The sequence below is a fragment of the Mycetomoellerius zeteki genome, unplaced genomic scaffold, assembly GCF_001594055.1.
Source record: "Mycetomoellerius zeteki isolate Tzet28-1 unplaced genomic scaffold, Tzet1.0 scaffold326, whole genome shotgun sequence".
NCBI classification, from domain to species: domain Eukaryota; kingdom Metazoa; phylum Arthropoda; class Insecta; order Hymenoptera; family Formicidae; genus Mycetomoellerius; species Mycetomoellerius zeteki.
Window position 1 is genome coordinate 18,087 of NW_017257312.1, and position 21,209 is coordinate 39,295.

The window sequence follows — 21,209 nt, forward strand, 5'->3', positions numbered from 1 at the left end:
GACCCGTGATTTGCTAACTTTTTTCCCTTGTAATTAAAAAACTAAGCTTCGGATAAAATTTTGACTCGACTAAGGAAGAAATATCTTAGAATCACGTCAGGAATACATTATTTTAAAAACAAACGCGTTTTCTGAGACACCCTGTATATCTAATAACCTAATGGATGATAATGATGATTGATTTTAATTTCAACTTTTAAGGCCTATGGCAATTGGCAATTAGCAATTATAGCATAGGTTTTTAGTCAATACATGCAAATCATAAGAATTTTTAGTCAATATGTGCAAATATAAAGCGTCCTTTATTTTAAGTTATTTTACAATTTTATTTGTGATTGCGTCATGCGTGTGATCTAATTCTAATTATAACTGTATTATTTTGTATGATGTACAAATATATAGTATGAAACAAGTGTATTTATTAAATAAAAACATTTTCTAAATTTTTTCACTGATGTATTAACGAGCCCTTTGTTTATAAATTCTTGCTTGTAAAATTAAAATTCTAAATAATTAATAAAAAAAGATCTTATTTTCTACATTTTTGATAGATTCTATTGAAGTTTCTGGTAGGAGCCGGCTCACTAGAGTTGGTAACACTGGTGAGAAGCGATCGTCTGCACTGTGATGTTTTCAGCAGCTCTTAATTGCCGTTAGCAATATAGTAGTATTACATATATGCTTAGCAATATCTTAAGACATTGCTTGAAATTAAGACCGGACTATGGTCGCCGGCCTTAGAGTGACCTGAGTTACACGGTGTGACATGGTGAATCGTTGCATCCTTGTTATTCGCCAATGTTAAACAAGGATGAGGTGATCGTTGTGTCGCACAGTGTCGCTTGTTGGGTTGCGTTCGGAAACATCACTTAAGTACCCCCGTGTATCATCTTATCCTTGTTTAACATTAAGTAAACTACAAGGATAAAATAATGCACGGGGGCACTCGGGTGATGTTTCTGAACGTAGCCTTGGAAAGCTCTCCTTGCGCAGTGGTCTATCACCGAATGAGCATACCCTCGTCTTTATATCACTTTATATCATGCTTCCACCATAGTTTGAACGGTTCGTAAAAATGTGCACCAATATGCACCTTCACAGGCTTCACAAGTCATTCGAATAATCAGCTGCGTTCATCAGTGAAAGAGAAATGATAAGAAAAGACGGCGATTGAGAATTAAAACACCTTCTCTCGGAGCAAGTGACTAGAATCAACGTAAATAGCAAGACAATTGGATCATAAAGCAGTCTTGACTGTAGAACTCGAGCCGGCGTTTCGTCTCGCTTTGAACTTCACCGATCAATTTTACCATGACCGCATCATGCGTAAAACTTAGCCCTTTTTTTTCGCTACAGCCGCGAACCTAATGCCTAAATTCTAAGCAGAATCGTAAGGCTCGTAACATATTCCTGTAAGACTTGTAAGAATTTTTAAGTGCTTATACCTTTATACGATATTTTTACAGACAGCTTCTTACTAGCCATAAAATTTATAAGAAATTGTAGATATTTACGAATAATCGTACGTCTTACGATATACGCATAAAATTAGAATACTAGTCATAAGGTCTTATATACAAGTTTTACAACATGTTACGAATCTTACGATTCTGCTTAGAATTGACCCATAAATCTCTAATCGTATTACGTTTTTCGTTTGTTGTCACAGCGAATGCGAGGGACACCGTGGGCGATCCAAATCGCTCGATCGTCTTCCTCTGTGCTCATTTGTCCAGAATGAATGTCACTGAATGTCGTCTGATACGTACATGCATGTCAGCTTCCACATATGTGAATAAGTGTGAATAAGTGGCGCGGTGGCCGTTCACCAGGATCAAGGCAGGCGAAGACGACCAGACTTTATCCAATTTTCTCTAGTAACGCACGATCTCGTAACATATTGTCGTAGCGATGAAAATATCAAAGTCCACTATTGTCCTCCTGGTCCTGATGCTGATATTCTCCATCCTAATGGCGAATATAGCTGATTTGATCAGCATCAACCCTCATTTTCCAGACGAAACCTTGAGAGACAATAATGGAGAGATACAGTGGGCTGAACCAAAGTATTATAACATAGAAAATTCATATAATCACTTAATATGGTTCCTACAGGTTTGTTAATGTCTGTATTTAAAATAGTTGACAATGTTCTGCAAGTTGTATTCTATGGAGATACTTCATGATAGCTTTTTATCTCTTTAGATAACCGACATACATATAAGTATCTTTAGGGATCCATCTAGGCTATCAGAGTTCAAAGAATTCTGCAATGTGACAGTAAATTCTATTCAACCTAGAGTTGTTCTTGCTTCTGGTAACATATATTTTACAGATACAAGAGATATAATATTTTATACTTGTGCTATAATGAGAGAAGTTGATTTAATAAAATATTTCATGCTTATATTTTAATAGGAGATTTGACTGATGCCATAGTTAAAAATGGATTTGGTTCTAAACAAGAACATCGAGAATGGCAACATTATAGATACATAATAGATCAGACTAATGTCAGTAAGAAAGTTTTATGGTTAGATGTCAGAGGAAATCATGGTAAGAACAGCATATATTCTAATTACACATCTGCAAATTCATGTGTAGTTCACAAAGAAAATTATATGTTCTAAACCTGTTAATATATTTTCAGACAACTTTGACATCATCAATTTTGATTCCAAAAATAACTATTACTTATACTACTCTATTCAAGGAAAGAAACATCCCAGATCTTATATGTACAATGTTGATATTGGTCTTGAAACATATTCCTTTATTGCAATTGACGCTTGCTTGAAACCAGGTCCTAAGAGGCCATTTAATTTCATTGGTATTTTAGATCAGGATGAGATTAATAGGGTACAACAGTTAATTAATCGGTCAAAGGAAAGCAACGCTGCTCATACAGTTGTGTTTGGGCATTATCCTACATCCAGCATAATATCACAAGCTGATACAAATATCAGAAGTATTTTAGGTAATATGCTTATATCTTAGGTATAGAAATATACTATATCTCTTTTTTATGAAAATATTAGTTTGTGTTATAATTTTGTGAATTTATTGTATATTAAAGGTAGTCACAAAGAAAGTATGGTGTATCTGTGTGGCCACTTCCATACCCTTGGCAATATGGTACCCAATATGTACTCTTTACAAAAGGCGGGTTTCCTTGAGCTAGAATTAGCAGATTGGAAAGACAATAGAATGTAAGACGAATATACTTTGATGTATTTAAAAATGACAGTTGCTCATATATAATTTCATTCATTGATTTTGTATTCTATTAATGCATTACACTAGTATTTAAACATCAGTTGTCAAAAGAATGTTTCTGTGCACAGATAATGAAGATAGATATTCTTGGATGTGACATAGAAAAATGTAATTTTTAGTTATTGCAGCAATTAATGGTATACAAAGTTGTACTTCTAAAACTCACTTGAAACTAATAACGAAACACTGTTTTGCTATTCGTCATACAAATATTCTTTTGCTGTATTAGTTCTTTATTATTTTTTTTAAGTACAACTATATATATATATGTATATATAATACTTTATCAAAATATTTATCTCAATCAGTTTTCCTAATTTAGTTTACAAATGTTAAATCTGACATATGCTTCTTATTAGGTATCGCCTTGCAGCAATAGATCATGGCCAATTCTCATTTATTGACATAAAACACAATGATTGGCCTGTAATATTAATCACTAATCCAAAAAACATGTTATTTATGATGCCACAAAAAGAAAATTTGGAATCTATTATTAAATCCACGCATGTCAGGTAAGTATATTTTTATCGATGCTCTCGTCAGTTTTCTTATTTATGAAATTATTCGGTTCATAAAATTCAACTTATAAGCTGCTTGTTTTAGAGTACTAGCATTTTCTACAGTTCTGTTAAAAACTGTCGAAATTCAATTAGATAATGATGTTTGGCAAAAATGTGATCATGTAAATGGACCTCTCTATGTATTGCCTTGGAACTCGACGAGATACAAAGAGGGTATTCATCAGATAACAGTTTAGTAAATATTTTTTAAATTATGAAAAATTAATATTCTAGCTCGAAACACATACACATACAGGGTGAATGTTAATGCATGTCTGTACCTTTTACCATGGGAAGTGAGTTATCGACCGCAGCTGTGGTCATCTAAACGGTGCATAGATGGCTGTCGCTTAGATCGCACATACATGCTGAAGGATTGAATGCGATGTACAGACAAATTAAAAACTGTCATGCAGTAAGTTAAATAATATATTATTGAAGCAATGCATACTCAAATAGCACAGATGATCATTATAAACTCAAAAAGAATTCACTTTTTTAAATTCTTTCTTGGAATTTACAAAATTTTTCAAATAAACTGAAAAAAAATTTTTTTAAAGAGGATTTTGTAGAAGAGTATAAAAAATGTTATTTATTTGAAAAAGTGCTCAAAATGAATGGGAAGGGATATTTAGCTATATACATTTTTTAAGAAAGATTTGAAAGATTTTGTAAATTCAAAGAAAGAATTTAAAAAAGTGACCGATGTAAATAAATAAATAAATATATAAAACAAGTGCTCGTATTAATGTAAAGACAATAAGAAATTAAACAAGGTCTGTAATCGAGCTAAAGTTAGATGACAAATTTAAATAATTATTCAATCAACATACAAAATTAAAAATTAAAATATAATACGTTTCGGGACCATCGGTCCTTCTTCAGTTACAAATAGTGAAAGTCACTTACGGTGAAACATTTCCAGATGTATTGTTACATTCTCAATGGTATGGCCTTACTTATTAATCGAACGTTGTCATTTCAATTCGCAGTGGAGTGATCTTACTTATTAATCGCTGATGTCATCTCCAAGAGTTTTTTTGGTAATTGCAATGATTGTCAAAAACGTCTCATTATCACACTATGTCGCAGATAAATTATCAATCGTTATTTAGCGAGAATCAATAACCAAAAATAGTTTCGCCATCATAATTATGCGTGAATATTAATCTATTATAAAATCAAACTGTTAAAATCTAATTTTCGTAAAAGATAAAATTAAGACTTACATGAAAGTAGGGACCTCGTATAAAACATCAAGACGCAAACGGTGTTCATATTCGAAAGAACAGACAGACAGTAAGAACTCAAAGCTATTTGTTATTGTTTTTCCGAATGAATTCTAATATACCTAAATATGATTCGTCTAGATTTTCTGTGTCTTTTTTTAAATCAATTCCTTCTGTTTGCTCTTTTATATGTATAACATTTCTGAAATTAATCTTTTATTGTAATTGTTTTCCATATCTAAAATTTGCACCTTCCCAGTCGAATGAATGATTGTACTGTAATCTATGTTTCGTGAAGACAGTATACTTAGATGAATCAAGCTTAATATTATTATGTTCTTTTATTCTCGTGGTGAATTGTCTTTTTGTCATACGACGCATTGCAATCATTACAATTTATTTTATAAACTACATTTTAGTTAGAGGTTTTTTTTAATCTATCTTTGTATAAATTAAGTTTGTTTAAACATCTGTATCCAATTGTAACAATAAGTTTGTTAATAAACGATGTGATAGTATTAGTAACATTCGGCAAGAATGGTAAGATAAAATATTTTTTCAAAAAATTAGAATCTGAATTATTGACATCATTTTTTACTTTATCATTCTGCAGTAATTTATTACTGATTAGATACTTAATTCTTTTTATCACATGACTGAAAATGAAACTCATATTTAGGTATATTAGAGTCCGTTCGGAAAAATAATAACAAATAGCTTTGAGTTTTTAAGGCCGCAGCACAGACTCTGCATAATGCATAACGCATAGTGCATAAGCGAATCAACTAATCAGAATCTTTCCTTTCCTCCCATTCCATGGAAAAGAAGAATTTCGATTGGTCGATTCCCTTATGCACTATGCATTATGCGTTATGCAAGAGTCTGTGCTGCGGCCATAACTGTCTATCCTGCAGGAACGTTATCACATTCGAATCTGAGCACTGTTTGCGTCTTGACATTTTATACGAGGTCCCTGCAATAAGTCTTAATTTTATCTTTTATAAAAATAAGATTTTAACAGTTTGATTTTATAGATTAATATTCACGCATAATTATGATGGTAAAACTATTTTTGATTATTGATTCTCGCTAAACAACAATTGAAAATTTATCTGCGACATAGTGTGATAATGAAACGTTTTTGACAATCATTGCAATTACCAAAAAAACTCTTGGAGATAACATCAGTGATTAATAAGTAAGATTACTCCACTGCGAATTGAAATGATAACATTCGATTAATAAGTAAGGCCACATCATTGAGAATGTAACAATACATCTGGAAATGTTTCAATGTATGTGACTTTCTTCTATTTATAACTAAAGAAGGACCGATGGTCCCGAAACGTATTATATTTTAATTTTTAATTTTGTATGTTAATTGAATAATTATTTAAATTTGTCATCTAACTTTAGCTCGATTACAGACCTTGTTTAATTTTTTGTCTTTAAAAAAGTGAATTCTTTTTGAGTTTATAATGATCATCTGTGCTATTTGAGCATGCATTGCTTCAATAATATGATATTATTTAACTTATTGCATGACAGTTTTTAATTTGTCCACTCAAGGACTTCTATTCTTTCCCTCGGTTACTTTTTTGAAACTTCCAAAAATCAGGTCTTATTTCGTCTTTATGTCAAATTTATGCCTATATATATAAATTCTAAGCAGAATCGTAAGACTCATAACATATTCCTGTAAGACTTGTAAGAATTTTTAAGTGCTTCTACCTTTATACAGATAACTTCTTACTAGCCATAAAATTTATAAGAAATTGTAGATATTTATGAATAATCGTACGTCTTACGATACATACGCATAAAATTAGAATATTAGTCATAAGTTCTTATATAAGTTTTACGAGAACATGTTACGAGTCTTATGATTCTGCTTAGAATTGACCCATTAGTTGTAAGCAGACGTAAGGTTTAGTCGTGCCGTTAATCGCGCACGGACTACGAGCATTAATGTAAAAAGGTGATCATTTCTCAGTTTGTGAAAATTTTCGAAGGAAAGAATTGAAGTCCTTGGATGTACAGTGCGGAGCATTAATTCGCTGGGTCATAGTAGTGGCTGGACTTATCGACGCTGAGTCGGTAATAAAATTTAATAAATTAAATATTAAGGAATAAGACCTGTTTCGATCAAAGATAGAATTCTTTCTTTCTTATTGGACTTATTCATATCGGGCTAATTTCGATTAATATTAATATGAGAAGTATTCATACAAGTCCCTTAAAATTTTTTGAAAATATACTCGGTATTTTCCATAAATATTATAGATTGCAATAATCCATTCCTTTATCTTTTACATTTCTTTATATATGTTTATCTCCATTATGTTATATGTATACTTATTTGTGCAATATATAATTTATAATATATAATACATAAATCATAAATTTATATAGATATAAAGAACAGTATAAACATAAACGGAGATATATCATGCATTTCTGCAGGAATATATAATTTTATACGCAACAGAAAAAAAAATGCAATAAATTTCCAGTTTGTCAGTGACTCTTTTTATTTTAAGCGCGCGCGCGCGCGCTTTGAGCGATACCGACTCAGCGTCGATAAGTCCAGCCACTACTATGACCCAGCGAATTAACCCTCCGCACTGTACATACATACATCGCATTCGATTCTTCAGCACGTATGTGCGATCTAAGCGACAACCATCTATGCACCGTTTAGATGATCACAGCTGCAGTCGATAACTCACTTCCCATGGTAAAAGGTACAAACATGCATTAACATTCACTGTATATGTTGTTTCTGCAAATAAAATTATTTTCTATTTTAGGTACGTGTAGTTGATAATGAAAACAGAAGGAAAATTATGTCATATTCTTTTTCCCTTGACGGATCATGGTTATCTACTTCTATTTTTCCAAAGTTAGTACTGATGGCTAACATAATTTATATTGTAAGTTAAAACAAATCACAACTCTAATTAAATGTTTACATAATGATACATGTAATAATTTAATCTTATTTTTCATAGTTTCAGTTTCTATTCCTTATTACATTGATATTATCAATTGTTCCGCTGTGCTTCCTTCGATTCGTTCACATGTATTACAAAAGTAAGTATGAGCGTAAAATTTATGTGTACCTATTTTATATTTTGTTATAAAATATACACTATTACTTTTCATGATTTAGATAATCGAATAGAACTACCGCGGCGACGTATGAAGTTCTTTCATTTGTGGCTGAGAAAATTATGGATACTATCCGCCGTTGATAGAGTATTTTATGGACTAGTGCTGTATACGTTATATTTTGCCGTCGGTAAGTGAACAAATACACCAGGAAAATTTATAAAATTAGCATCAGTATACTAAATTAATTATGAATTCAATAACTCAAGTAGCAAAAACGTTAAAAATAATGGGATAAATTCCTTTTTTCATTAAAAAAACGTTTATTTAAACGTAAATAAGAATGTTTTTTAAATGTTATACAAATGTTTTAAAAAGATTTGAAGAAAATGTTTATAAAACGTTTTTATAACATTTAAAAAGCATTCTTTTTAACGTTTAAATAAACGTTTTTTTAATGTTAAAATTATTTGAACAAAACTAGAAAAAATAACAATGTAGAATATTCTTGAGGCTTTCACGGGTGTTACCTATGTGACAATCTTGCGTTTCGCGGGTTTTCTCCGTGTTCAGATCCATTCTTGGCATTCCAAGAATGACATATTTTAATCATTTTCACTGACCGGGTTTTGAACCTGGGACTTCAGGTTATGAGTCTCGTACTTTATCCGTTACGCCTACACTTACAATTATTGATGCACACAGTTCTTATTATCCATATATGTATATATTGTCCATATTGTACATTTAACGCAATTATATTGTGTTAACTTCTCTTCCGTGATTATTATTCCGACCCATTTTTTTATTAATTTGTATTTTAAAATAATAAAATTTTGTACATATTTATACTAAACGTCAGACGTTAAATAAATGTTGTTTTAATTATATTTGAAAAATAAATAAATAACATAAAACAAACATTTAACAAACGTAACATACACATACAAGAAAATGTTATTTTGAAAACGAATCATAAAACGTAAAATTAATTATAAAAAGAACGTTTAAAAAATATTTAATAAACGTTAAGTAAATGTCATTTTGGAAGCGAATCATGAAATGTAAAATTAAAAAAAATAAACGTTTAAATAACGTTTTATTTCCATAGTTACGAAGAAAAAATATTGAAAAAAAAATGTTAAATAAAAGTTAAAAGAATGTTTAGTGAAATTATTTTCTCAGATAAATCCCTATAGGCGCATATTATTTAATAAATAATATTTTAGGCATATTTCCAGAGTATTAAATGTAACATTTGAAGAATATTTTATTGAAATTATATAATATTAAAAATAATATTCTTGAAATATTAATGGATGGTTATATGTACACTCCTGATAATATTACATGATTATTAAAATTAACATTGTTTAGTATCACTGTAATTAATATTGTATAAACATTATAAAGTATCATTAATCAACAACATTTACTTCAATTTGTAAAACTGTTACATCGGTTCAGTATAAATATATGTTTAAAGACTGAAAATAATTTTGTATGCAGTTGTAGGACTGGATATGTGTTGTAAAATTACATCGAAACGTTATTTAAGCACAAGATGCAGCATAGATTGATAACACATTTTCGTTACTTGATTGTGAATTTCAAACTGCACTAATATAAAAATAATTAATATTAATAAATATTTTAATATTTCAGGAATTAAAGGCAATATACCAAGGATATTTATACAAGTGAACATATAACATCCATAGAATACTCGCATAACATTAAAAAATATTATAGAATATTTTCAAAATATAATAACTTATTTTAATTTTTTAATAATATTTATATAACATTCTATAAATATTTTACGCCTATAGAGATAATTAAAAATTAATATTTATAAAATATTAAATATATGCTCAAAAAATGTTTATCGAAATCGTTTTGTCATATGAATAACTCATACAAAATAAATATTTACGAAATATTAAATAAATCTTAAAAAAATGTTTACTGACATCATTTTCTCTTGAATAAATTATAAAGAAAAAAATAATTAAAAAAATGTTAAATAAATGTTTAAAAAATGTTTAATGAAATCATTTTCTCAAATGAATGATTAATGTAAAACGAATATTTAAAAAATATTAAATAAATGCTCAAAAAATGTTTACCGAAATCGTTTTCTCATATGAATAACTCATACAAAATAAATATTTACAAAATATTAAATAAACGTTAAAAAAATATGAAATCATTCTCTCACATCAATAAATCATGAAGAAAAAATATTGGAAAAATGTTAAATGTTAAAAGAATATTTAATAAAATTATTTTCTCAAAAGGAATAATTAATAAAAAATAACTATTTACAAAATATTAAATAAATGTTTACAAATGTTTACCGAAATAATTTTCTCACATGAATAATTCATGAAAGATAAATACTTAAAAAATATTACATAAACGTTTAAAAAACGTTTTTTAAAAATTATTATTTTAAATGAATACTTAATGAAAAAAAATATTAAATAAATGTTAAATAAATATTTTTTTCCAAAATGAGTTGAGGAAACAAATAATAAAAGAAAAAAAACATTTAAAAAACATTACTACTTGGAAAATAGAATATTAACAGAAACTGTTATAACCCCAAAATAAAAAAAGTTGTAGCATAACAATTATATTTCTCTTAAAGCGATTTTGGCTACAAATAACCATTATAAATAATTAAAATTATTTTCGATTGCGAATAACTATTACTGGTGTTGGAAAATGTTTTGGTTATTTCATAACCAAAACAATAATTATTTTTTTTTTCCTGTCAACTTTAATATTAAAACTAGTCTACCAGACCAACCATTAATTTTACTCTACAATATCAACCAAGCTTTACCGCCAAAGTCTATCCACTGATATTCTTTGGATTTTTCTAATTACGATACACTCCCTCTCCCGCTTGCTGTGCTCTAGACCCTATCACAGCTTCCTACAAGATCAAATGATTTGGTTCTCTTTAGCCTTCTGACATGATGTCGATTGTCTAGCAGTTGGAGAGCCTCTACATTCGTATGATTACATATCCTGGTTTCATGCCTCCTGGCATGTCTCCTGATTTTTTCCTTGACGGTTTGGATTCTAAGGTCCCTATGAATATCCGAGTTACGAACATACCAAGGGGCATTCACCATGCTACGCAACATCTTGTTCTGAAAAGTCTGAATACTTTTAATATTACTATCTTTGGCACAGCCCCAAAGCTGGACCATAGAGCCATATTGGTTTCAGTATCTGATTGTAGGTCAACAATTTATTACGTATTGACATTGTGGAGTTTCTTCCAAGTAGTCAATAATATTGTTTGTATTTAATGTTTAATTCCATTCTTTTCTTCTTTACATGCTCTTTCCACCGAAGTTTTGCGTCAAGAGTCATGCCTAAGTATTTTGCATTTGTCTGATAAGGAACCAAGGTGCCATTAATATTTAAACGGATTGGTTCTGCTAATTTCTTATTACTAAAATTAACATGGATAAATTTAAGTTCATTGAGCTTAATCTTCCATTGTTTAGTCCAATCTACTACTGCATTACTTGCTTTTTGTAGTTTTCTAGTAGAGCTTCTCTGATCCTGGCCTACTGCCAGAATAGCAGTGTCATCAGCGAATGTAGCTATTGTGGTTCCTTTTAGCGTCGGTAGGTCGTTAGTATATAATAAGGAAAGGATTGGACCTAGGACACTACCCTGAGGTAAACCCGCTCTTATTTCTTTCAAGTCAGAATATTCATCTTCTTGTTTAACTCTAAATAGTCTATCTGAGATATAAGATTTTAATATTTCTACATAATGCTTCGGGAACATTTTATTTAATTTATTTAACAGACCTTCGTGCCACACCTTGTCGAAGGCTTGGGCAACATCTAAGAATACTGCAGAGCAGACTTGTTTTTCTTCAAGCGCACGTTCAATTACATCAGTGATCCTGTGTACTTGGTCACTCGTTGAATATTTTGACCTGAAGCCGAATTGATAGTTCGGTATTAGATTATTGTTCTCTATCATTGGTCTTAGTCTCTTTAGCAATAGTTTTTCAAATAATTTTGAGATAATTGGCAAAAGGGAAATAGGTCTATAAGATCTAACATCATTAGGTGATTTACCTGGTTTTGGTAACATGATCACTTCTGCAATTTTCCAATAATCAGGGACATGTTTCAATCTAAAAACTGCATAAAACAATAATTATGAAATTGTTTTTGATTACGAATAACCATTATAAATAATTAAAACTATTTTTGGAAATTGTTTTTGGTTGCGAATAACCATTTCTGATATTGGAAATTGTTAGAGTTACCAATAACCATTATCGATGATCAAAATTTTATTTTGGTTACCGAAGGTCTAAACTATATATGATCTTGTTGGTTACCGGCAATATCGAATACGAACACGTTTTCTTATTACTATTGGCCGTTGACAATTTTGTTATCAATTTTATTGAAACAAATTAATAATTAAAGGATAAAAGATATTACTTATGAAAAAAAAAGAATAAAATAAAAGATACTATGTTTTAATATGGTATAAAATAATGAACAAATATATGGTGAAATAGTCAGTGCGGTATTGGGTGCACAAATGTAATGATAAAATAATCTTCGTTAGTTCATTACATATAACAATAATCTTTTAATTCGTGACAAAAAATGTGTCCGGACGCGTTTCAACTTACTTTAAGTCGTTATCAACAGCAACGTATTCGATTACACGTGATGCTCTGAGGATGCAACAGTCACGATGCCAACTATTCATCTTATCAAAAAGATTCCAGTGTTCCTACTGTTCCCAGTAGTTTACTTGCCAGAGGAAATCATACATCAACAATAGTTTTGAACTCGTTAAAAAGTTAAAAAATACACACATGGATAATGACTATTGTCTAATTTCATATGGTATTATAAATTAGACTAATTTCATATGGCATTATAATTAGACGTGGTGTCGCTCTTTACTAATATTCCAATGGATTTGATCATTAAGAACATCATCAAAAGATGGAGTCTTATTTCTGAGAATTGCAAGATTACAGAAGATGAATTTGTAGGAGCAGTCCGGTTTGTACTCAAATTCATTTTCTTTACATTCGATAACCAAATTTATAAGCAGAAATTTGAGACATCAATGGACTCACCATTGTCGCCTATAATTGCGGATATAATTATGCAGAACCTGGAGGAAAGTATACTAGATGACATAGAATTTCCAGTGAAATTCTATTATAGGGCGGTATTCATAGTCCGTTCTTATTTTAAGACTGTCTTAAGTAATGTCTTAAGACACAATACGGTCCTCTGATTGATTCGTGACTTCTTAAGACTGTAATTAAGACGGTCTTGAATATAAGGTTTGACTATGAGTATCGGTCATAGATATTTAGACGACATCGTTGCAGCAATAAGGCCGTAGCACAGACTTTTGCATAACGCATAATGCATAAGAGAATCAACCAATCTGAATTCTTCTTTTCCTTTCACTTTACGGAAAAGAAAAACTTTGATTGGTTGATTCTCTTATGAAATTATGCGTTATGCGTTATGCAAAAGTCTGTGTCGCGGCCCATACCTTTTACCGTAATTAACGAATTCTAAAAAAGGTTTAACTGAGCACACTCGAGATTACAGTTTACAATGGAAGTGGCGGATGATAAAATCAACTTTTTGGTCACAACCATCATAATTCAGAATAATAGCATAATAACTGACTGGTATCAAAAACTGACCTCAGGTCTGAATACCTGAATTATTTATCGAAACATCCACTCACACAAAAGAGAGGCGTAGTCATAGGCAAGGTTGACAGGTTTTTCCTATCCTGAATTTCATCAAAAAAATTTAGAAATGATCATCAAGATCTTAATAAATAATGATTATCCTTTAGATTTTATTTTCAAAACGATTTCCTAAAGATTAAAATTTATTAATAATAAAAAACAAAAATCACACTAATAAAGACAAAAAGAAATCACATCCCACCAAGTGCATATGGTTTACAGTTCCATTCGTAGATAACATTTTTGACAAATTCAGGAGAATTATAAATAACAACATATGTAAAATTTTTCTAAAAACTTCATAGCTTGATTAAGATTCAGAAGGACCCACTGGTCGCAAAAAAAATGTAGTCTATAAAATTTCTTGTAAAGGCTGCAGTGCCATTTATATGGGGCAAACCAGTCGACATTAAAAACTCGTATTTCCGAACACCGGAATCATATAAGAAAAACGTTTACTTATTCAGTTATCACAGACCGTAGACTGCGGTTGAATCATGAATTTGATTGGGAAAGTGTATAGATGTTAGATAAAGAAATAAATTACTACAAAATATTAACATCAGAGATGTTACATATCAAAACGCAAAAAAAGAATTTAAATCTCCAAATGGACATTCAATTTTTAGACCTACATGTCAGTTCTCAATAACTTTCAAGAAAATTATTTATGATTACACGCTTGACTTTAGGTCCTATTTATGTATTAGTATCAGCGGTGACACGAGTCATTTACGTCATTGCAATCGTAAAGTGAATATCACATTGCGTTACATTATTTGACGAAAAGACAGCCTTAGATTATAATTACATACTAGGGATTATCAATTTAATACTCGATTTAATGTTCGATTATTTATATCGTAATGGATTGACTGCGAATTTGTATTGAAATTAACGAGATGCATCAGTTTTGGTGAGTGACCATTAGATTCCATTCTTTAATTATATGACGGCCGCTTATTTTAACAACATTATGTTTTGTTCCTTAGTCTTATATCACGAAGGTTTCATATTTCCTCTGGCTAGTAAACTACCAAGAACGCTGGAATCTTTTTGATAAGATAAATGGTTGGCACCGTGACTGTTACATCCTCAGAGCACCATGTATAATCGAATACATCGTCATTGATAATGGCTTCAAGTGAGTTGAAACGCGTCCGGACACATTTTGTCATGAATCAAAAGATTATTGTTATATGTAATGAACTAGTGAAGATTATTTTATCATCACATTTGTGCACCTAGTATCTGATTCCTACTTCCCCATATATTTGTCCATTATTTTATGATATCATATTAAAATAATATCTTATATTTTATTCTTTTTTCATAAATAATGATATCTTTTATCCTTTAATTATTAATTTGTTTTGATAAAATTGATAATAAAATTAGCAACGGCCAATAGTAATAAGAAAACGTATTCGTATTCGATATTGCTTGCCGATAACCAACAAGGTCTGTACATAGTTCAGAGACCTTGAATAACCAAAATAAAATTCTGGTCATCGATAATGCTTATTCAAAATCAAAAATAATTTTCGTCATTAGTAATGGTTATTCGTAACCAAAACAATTTCCGACATCAGTAATAGTTATTCGCAACCGAAAATAATTTTAATTATTTATAATGGTTATTCGTAGCTAGAATACATAAAAATTGATATTTTATGGAAATTACATTTTTTTTAACAATTTCTTTAATATTCAGTGATGACGTATCTTCCCTGTGAATAAATACCAACTTCTAATCAATGATTTTTTTAGACCAAATTTTAATGATAACTATTATTTTCGGTCTCTGAATATTAATGTTCCAAAAATAAAATATTACTATATTAGGCATAACTGATGATGTTTGATCGTTCTATTATTACTTATCTTTATATTGTTCATTTAATTGGTCAGACTTGTACTATAGTTTTATAAAATTAATTTAACGAACTATAAATTCAAGGTCCATGGACCATGGGAGAAATAATTGAGGATCACACAGGTGTAATTTTTGTGTGGGGAACATTCATCGGAAACATGTATTTACCAGGTGGCTTAACTTATGCTTATGGATTCCTTCAATTACTGTGTTTCCACTTTCCTCTTACAATAACTTTAGCACATCATGTTGATCGTAGGTCCGTGATATTGCAGTAATAACATTGGCTGCGTTCAGAAGAAACGTTCTGCTGAACGCAGCCATTGTTACGATGACAAAATTTTAAGCTGAATTACCTGCGTTTCAGATTACGAGACGCTGAATGTCCTTCGCGAGTCTTGTCAAAATTCCGTACAATTTGGCGATTTTTACCAATTTTAATATTAATCTTATTACAATTTGTTCTGGGCTATTTCTTATATCTGGAGTATGGTACAACAGCAATATTATTATGTCCATTACGAACGGGAAGTATTATTGTAGCAGCAGCACTATCTTATTCTATTGCCACAATGCCGGTTTCATGCTTAAGGTTTGTATTAATATTTACATTACAATGTTGTTTACAGAGCTGGACATGTATTTGAAATATTTTTATTAAAAACACAATATTTGCAATACAAATGTATTTTGTATTTTATATTTAAAATCGAAAGATTAAAAATTTTTGTACTTTGTAATTCACATAATAAAATTGATTGTCAGTATTTGAAATACAAAATACAAAATATACTTTTAATCTTTCGATATTAATACCGAAATACAAAATACTTTTATATGTTCTCATGAAATACAAAATATTTTCATGTACTCCGCTGAAATACAAAATACAATTGTCTTACAAATACTATTTTTCAAATAAAAGTATTTCAAATACATGCCCAGCCCTGTCTTTATGATATGAATATGTAATTATGTATTTTTTAAGGTCTGCTGCATCTGTATGGTGTCCTAATGGAACCATTGATAATAATAATACAATTCAATAAGATAGCAAAATAACACAATAGAAATATTGGTAAGCTAATGTTTCATTAAAACATCAATATTATTAATAGATTTATAGAGAGAAGTTTTAAATGTCTTCTATTATGTGGGGTGTCCCAAACATTTTTAATAATAGAAGTCTTTTTGACTTAAGGATGTGTTAGACGTATAGTCCCTGCAAGAAAATTAAATTTGGAAGTATGTTTCATATTTACATTTCAAATAAACTATATACGTATGAAAGTTGTGTGAATAAGATTATATTTTTGTTTAAAAATATATTTTTGTAGTTTATTTATTTTATTTATTATTTTTATTGTTAAAAATTAAAATTTCAAAAATGATTAAAAAATTTACATTTTTCTTTTATAAGTACTTTAAACATTCAAAATAATTTATGTAAAATTTCATTGCGTTTCATTGATTATTTACAAAGGTATAGAACAAATAAATATTTTGTTTATTTACTAGACAACTAGTTCATGCATTGCAATGTAAATTGCGACGTAAATAATCTTGAATACGTAATGTACTTATATTAAAAAATTAAGATTTTTATCATTTATTTTATAATATGTACATTTCCATATACATATTTTTATTAGAGCACAGATGAAAAAAATACTATTTATTAAAGTAACTTATGATCCAGTTAGTAAACCGTCGCCAAATTTGTATTATTTTTAAACGTGATTTAGAATAATCTATAACTTTTTATAATTTTGTTATTTTGAAAATATATAAATAAAACATCCTTAATTTAGTTCGCTCACATGTATGTTTGCCCACAAGCGGTGTGTCAAAAAGTTTGGACTACCCTGTACACATTTGTAGCGTTTTAAGTGGAACTATCGTGATACTCGAAGCCAACTATATTTTAAGAAGAGACAATTGAATATGTTAACAAATGATCGAATTATTTTGTATGTCATATTTTAAATAGAATCTTAAAATATCGTTTGTATTTTATAAAATAATTGAATTATTTTGTATATTGTATTTTAAAAGAGAATCTTAAAATATTATTTGCATTTTGACGGAGTTGTCCGTTCAGTGAGTATCATAATATACTCAAAAAATTGAAGGGTTTTTTTTTATAAAAACCAAACACAAGTTTAAGAAGTTAAGATTTCATCAATCAAAAAAATATTCTCATTTCTTGATCGTTTATTGATAAATATATTAATATAGTAATTTTTCTCCGGACATATAATAGGCATGAAAACAAAGTTTTAGGGTTTGATTAATACTTTAAGGACCCCTACTTAAAAAAAAATCTCTGGACTCTATTTTAGTTTTCGTGAAAATATTTACTACCTCTAACCATTCCATAATATTTTACATTAACCTTTTTTTATAACATTAATAATGATAAAAATAAATAAGACAATATTATTGAAAGTATAAAACAATAATTTCTTTGTTCTTATTTACAAAATTTTATAAATTGCTCTTAACGAAAACATCGTTGTGAAAACATTTTTTTAAATGTTAAACTCTTAAATTCCTCGTTTTCTATTTCATTCTTGCTGAAACAAAATTATTTGCGATGTGATACTACTATAGAGAACGATTTGATGCCATAACAAAGATTTAAAAAATGATTTATTTAGTTGACGTGGGAAACCCTTTAATTGTTTTATGCTGTATTCATATGGTTATTAACAAGTCAACGTTTTAAAAGATTATTAATTTTGAGCTGTGATATGCTTATGACGCCGTGTAATGTGATAATTATTGTTAATAGGATTGCATTAATAATTATTATTTTCTACTCTTTTTCTCATATTGCTCGTAATTCAGACTCAAGTTTTTTTAACAAAAATTTTTTTATTCTTTTTGCAAATAAAAGATTAAAAATATTTCAAAAAATCAATTCACAGAAATAAAGAAAATATTTATATATGTAAAGGTGTTGCAATTGTTTTATACTTCAATCGAGTGCTTTATCTCTTTGCTGTGGAGTTACGGTATTAGAGAGACAGTATATTGAATAACAGAATTGTGATATTTTTCTAATCGACAAAGCTTTAGAAGGCAAGGCTATGTATATTGTAACTTCAGCGTTCTTGTCTAGGATCTTTGAAATCTGATTACTTTCCTTGTAACATATATTTTTCTACTTCTCTATATTTGAGATTCATACTGTAGTCTTTTCTTCTTCGATGATATACTTTATAGATATATTTGAAACAATCTCGACAGTTTTACCTATGTTTTTTCGCTATAGCGTTTTACAAAAATGGTAGAGATATATTAAATGTAGAATTTAATACTGTTTTCCATTTGAGATGTATTTTGTACAAAATGCATTGGTTTATACATATGAGCTATTCCGGCTGCTTTTTAGCAACGTACACAGGCGCCATTGTGTAACACTGTGTACGATTCCGTGCTTTCCAACTATAATACAAGTCGACACAATCGTATACAGTTAAAATGTGTTCGACTGTATCATCATTTTATATCATTTCATGAAATACCAAATTTTTATTATATAGAGGTAACTCCGATATTTGCGCCGCGCGGAGATTTACACCGCAGAAGTTAGAAAAAAATTAGAAGTTAAAAGGAGTGGGGATAATTTGCAAGCAACCATTCCGTTATATTAGTATCATGCCTTTATATTATATCATTATTGATTTCAGTTTTCTGTTAATATTAATAAAATTACCGTCAGTTGAATCGATTTGTCAAGGTAATGAGTAGCAAAATGATATATCATAACCCACATAAAATAATTACTGTAGAGATTGCAAAAGACTCAATGGTTATTTGGTGATACATAAGTATAAAAATAGTAGTAAAGTGTAAAGATAAATAATAAAGAATAGAATATAGCAAAACACAAAGCTTAGCTCTTATATTCTTTGTTTAGCTTAATGTCTTGTATATTCCATCTATTTGGAGGGAGGAGGGATATACAGCATTTTTAGCGGGACTTATGTCCAAAGCATATAAAATGCGCAGATTGAATTGAGTACATTAAATGCAATAAATGTATGACATGAAACATGTACTTCATATAGATGTATATATTTATCATTTTTATTCTTATTATTTAATAAAACTTTGTAAACACATTTTATAAGTTATTGTATCATTTTACGTTTTATTTCTAAACATTATTTGTAAATTTTTTCATGAGTTATACATCCCATGAGTAGCCACGTATCCCACCTTTATGGGATATGCAGCAAAAATGTAAGGGTTTGAAAAAGTTCTAATATGAATAATAAGTATATTGGATTTTTAATATTTTTTTCATAGTAGTAGACAGTACAAAGTTTTTACTGGTATAGTCCATTTACCTTAAACATAGTAAGTAATACTTAATAAATTAAATATTTACTATGTTTAGGGTAAATGAACTATACCAGTAAAAACTTTGTATTGTCTACTACTATAAAAAAATTAAAAATCTAAAATATTTGCTTTTAATAAATTAAGTATTATTTACTATGTTTAAGGTAAAAAGGTAAAATTTACTATGTTTTTGTTAGATGCGGCATATATACCGAAGTTACCCTATTTCACCATTTACTTTTTTAGGAATAATACTCCGATAAGAGAGATTATATTTAAATATATTCGGACTTAAATAAGATATAGACCTTTTTCTTTATTACACTTTGGCGATAAAATAAAAATGATAGCAACGTTTTAACTAATAAGTCAATTGTGCATTACTGTGTCACATAGTGTATGACTGTGTTCTGTTGCTGAGAAGCATCCAATAATTGTTATGATCTTGCGAAATAGCAATTGGAAACTTGCAATGTCTATGCCACACAATTTTTAAAGAAATGGGTTATTTTTTATGTAAAGTGCTAAAAGAAATCAATGAAAGTAACATGTATTGTTCAATTAAAGTGTGATTACGTGTTATTAAATATGATTGATAATAACATTATGTATGGATCGTGTTCAGTGTGCAAATGTAACACTAACAGATGGCAAAAGTCTACGAGAGAATGTGTGTGAAAACGTTGCGTAATTGATAATTGTACAATCAAGGAATAAGATATTTTCTTTCTTACTAGTGATTTCCATAAAAATAAAAAAATACTATTAACGAAATACTATTAAAGAATATTAAAGAATGACGAACTTATGTCGAAAATTTAACTATTTAAATGATTAATTTATAATATATTAACTTTATACTTTATCATTAAAGACGTACATTTCGTAGATGCATACATCTACTGTATGATTTTACAACTATAATACATATATATTTATATTTGAATTTAAAATCACTTTGTTATCATATATTTAATTATCCATATTCTATGCGAATGATAATTGTAAAAAAATGT

At 29.1% G+C, this 21,209-nt stretch overlaps 1 protein-coding gene across 3 annotated transcripts; it reads left to right on the top strand.

The window, feature by feature from the left end:
• Window positions 1-626: 626 nt before the first annotated feature.
• LOC108725112 (transmembrane protein 62) lies at window positions 627-16,990 on the top strand. 3 transcript variants are annotated; one of them, XM_018451905.1, is made up of 14 exons: window positions 627-652; window positions 1,670-2,115; window positions 2,206-2,317; window positions 2,419-2,556; window positions 2,651-2,977; window positions 3,077-3,209; window positions 3,636-3,791; window positions 3,883-4,030; window positions 7,879-8,001; window positions 8,080-8,161; window positions 8,241-8,369; window positions 15,925-16,099; window positions 16,208-16,432; window positions 16,829-16,990. In XM_018451905.1, exons 2-14 carry the CDS (start codon window positions 1,912-1,914, stop codon window positions 16,887-16,889), a joined length of 2,013 nt encoding a protein of 670 aa, XP_018307407.1. In that variant the 5' UTR covers window positions 627-652; window positions 1,670-1,911; the 3' UTR covers window positions 16,890-16,990. The 3 variants fall into 3 exon arrangements, with proteins under 3 accessions (XP_018307407.1, XP_018307405.1, XP_018307406.1); XM_018451903.1 differs by lacking the exon at window positions 627-652 and adding an exon at window positions 939-1,216; XM_018451904.1 differs by lacking the exon at window positions 627-652 and having other exon boundaries at window positions 1,629-2,115.
• Window positions 16,991-21,209: the final 4,219 nt, after the last annotated feature.

Excerpts from the sequence above, each read along its gene's own strand:
- LOC108725112 (XM_018451905.1), top strand. The coding sequence starts at position 1,912 with ATGAAAATATCAAAGTCCACTATTGTCCTCCTGGTCCTGATGCTGATA. Across the intron at positions 2,116-2,205 it reads ACTTAATATGGTTCCTACAG|ATAACCGACATACATATAAG; the intron begins GTTTGTTAATGT and ends TTATCTCTTTAG. Across the intron at positions 3,210-3,635 it reads GATTGGAAAGACAATAGAAT|GTATCGCCTTGCAGCAATAG; the intron begins GTAAGACGAATA and ends GCTTCTTATTAG.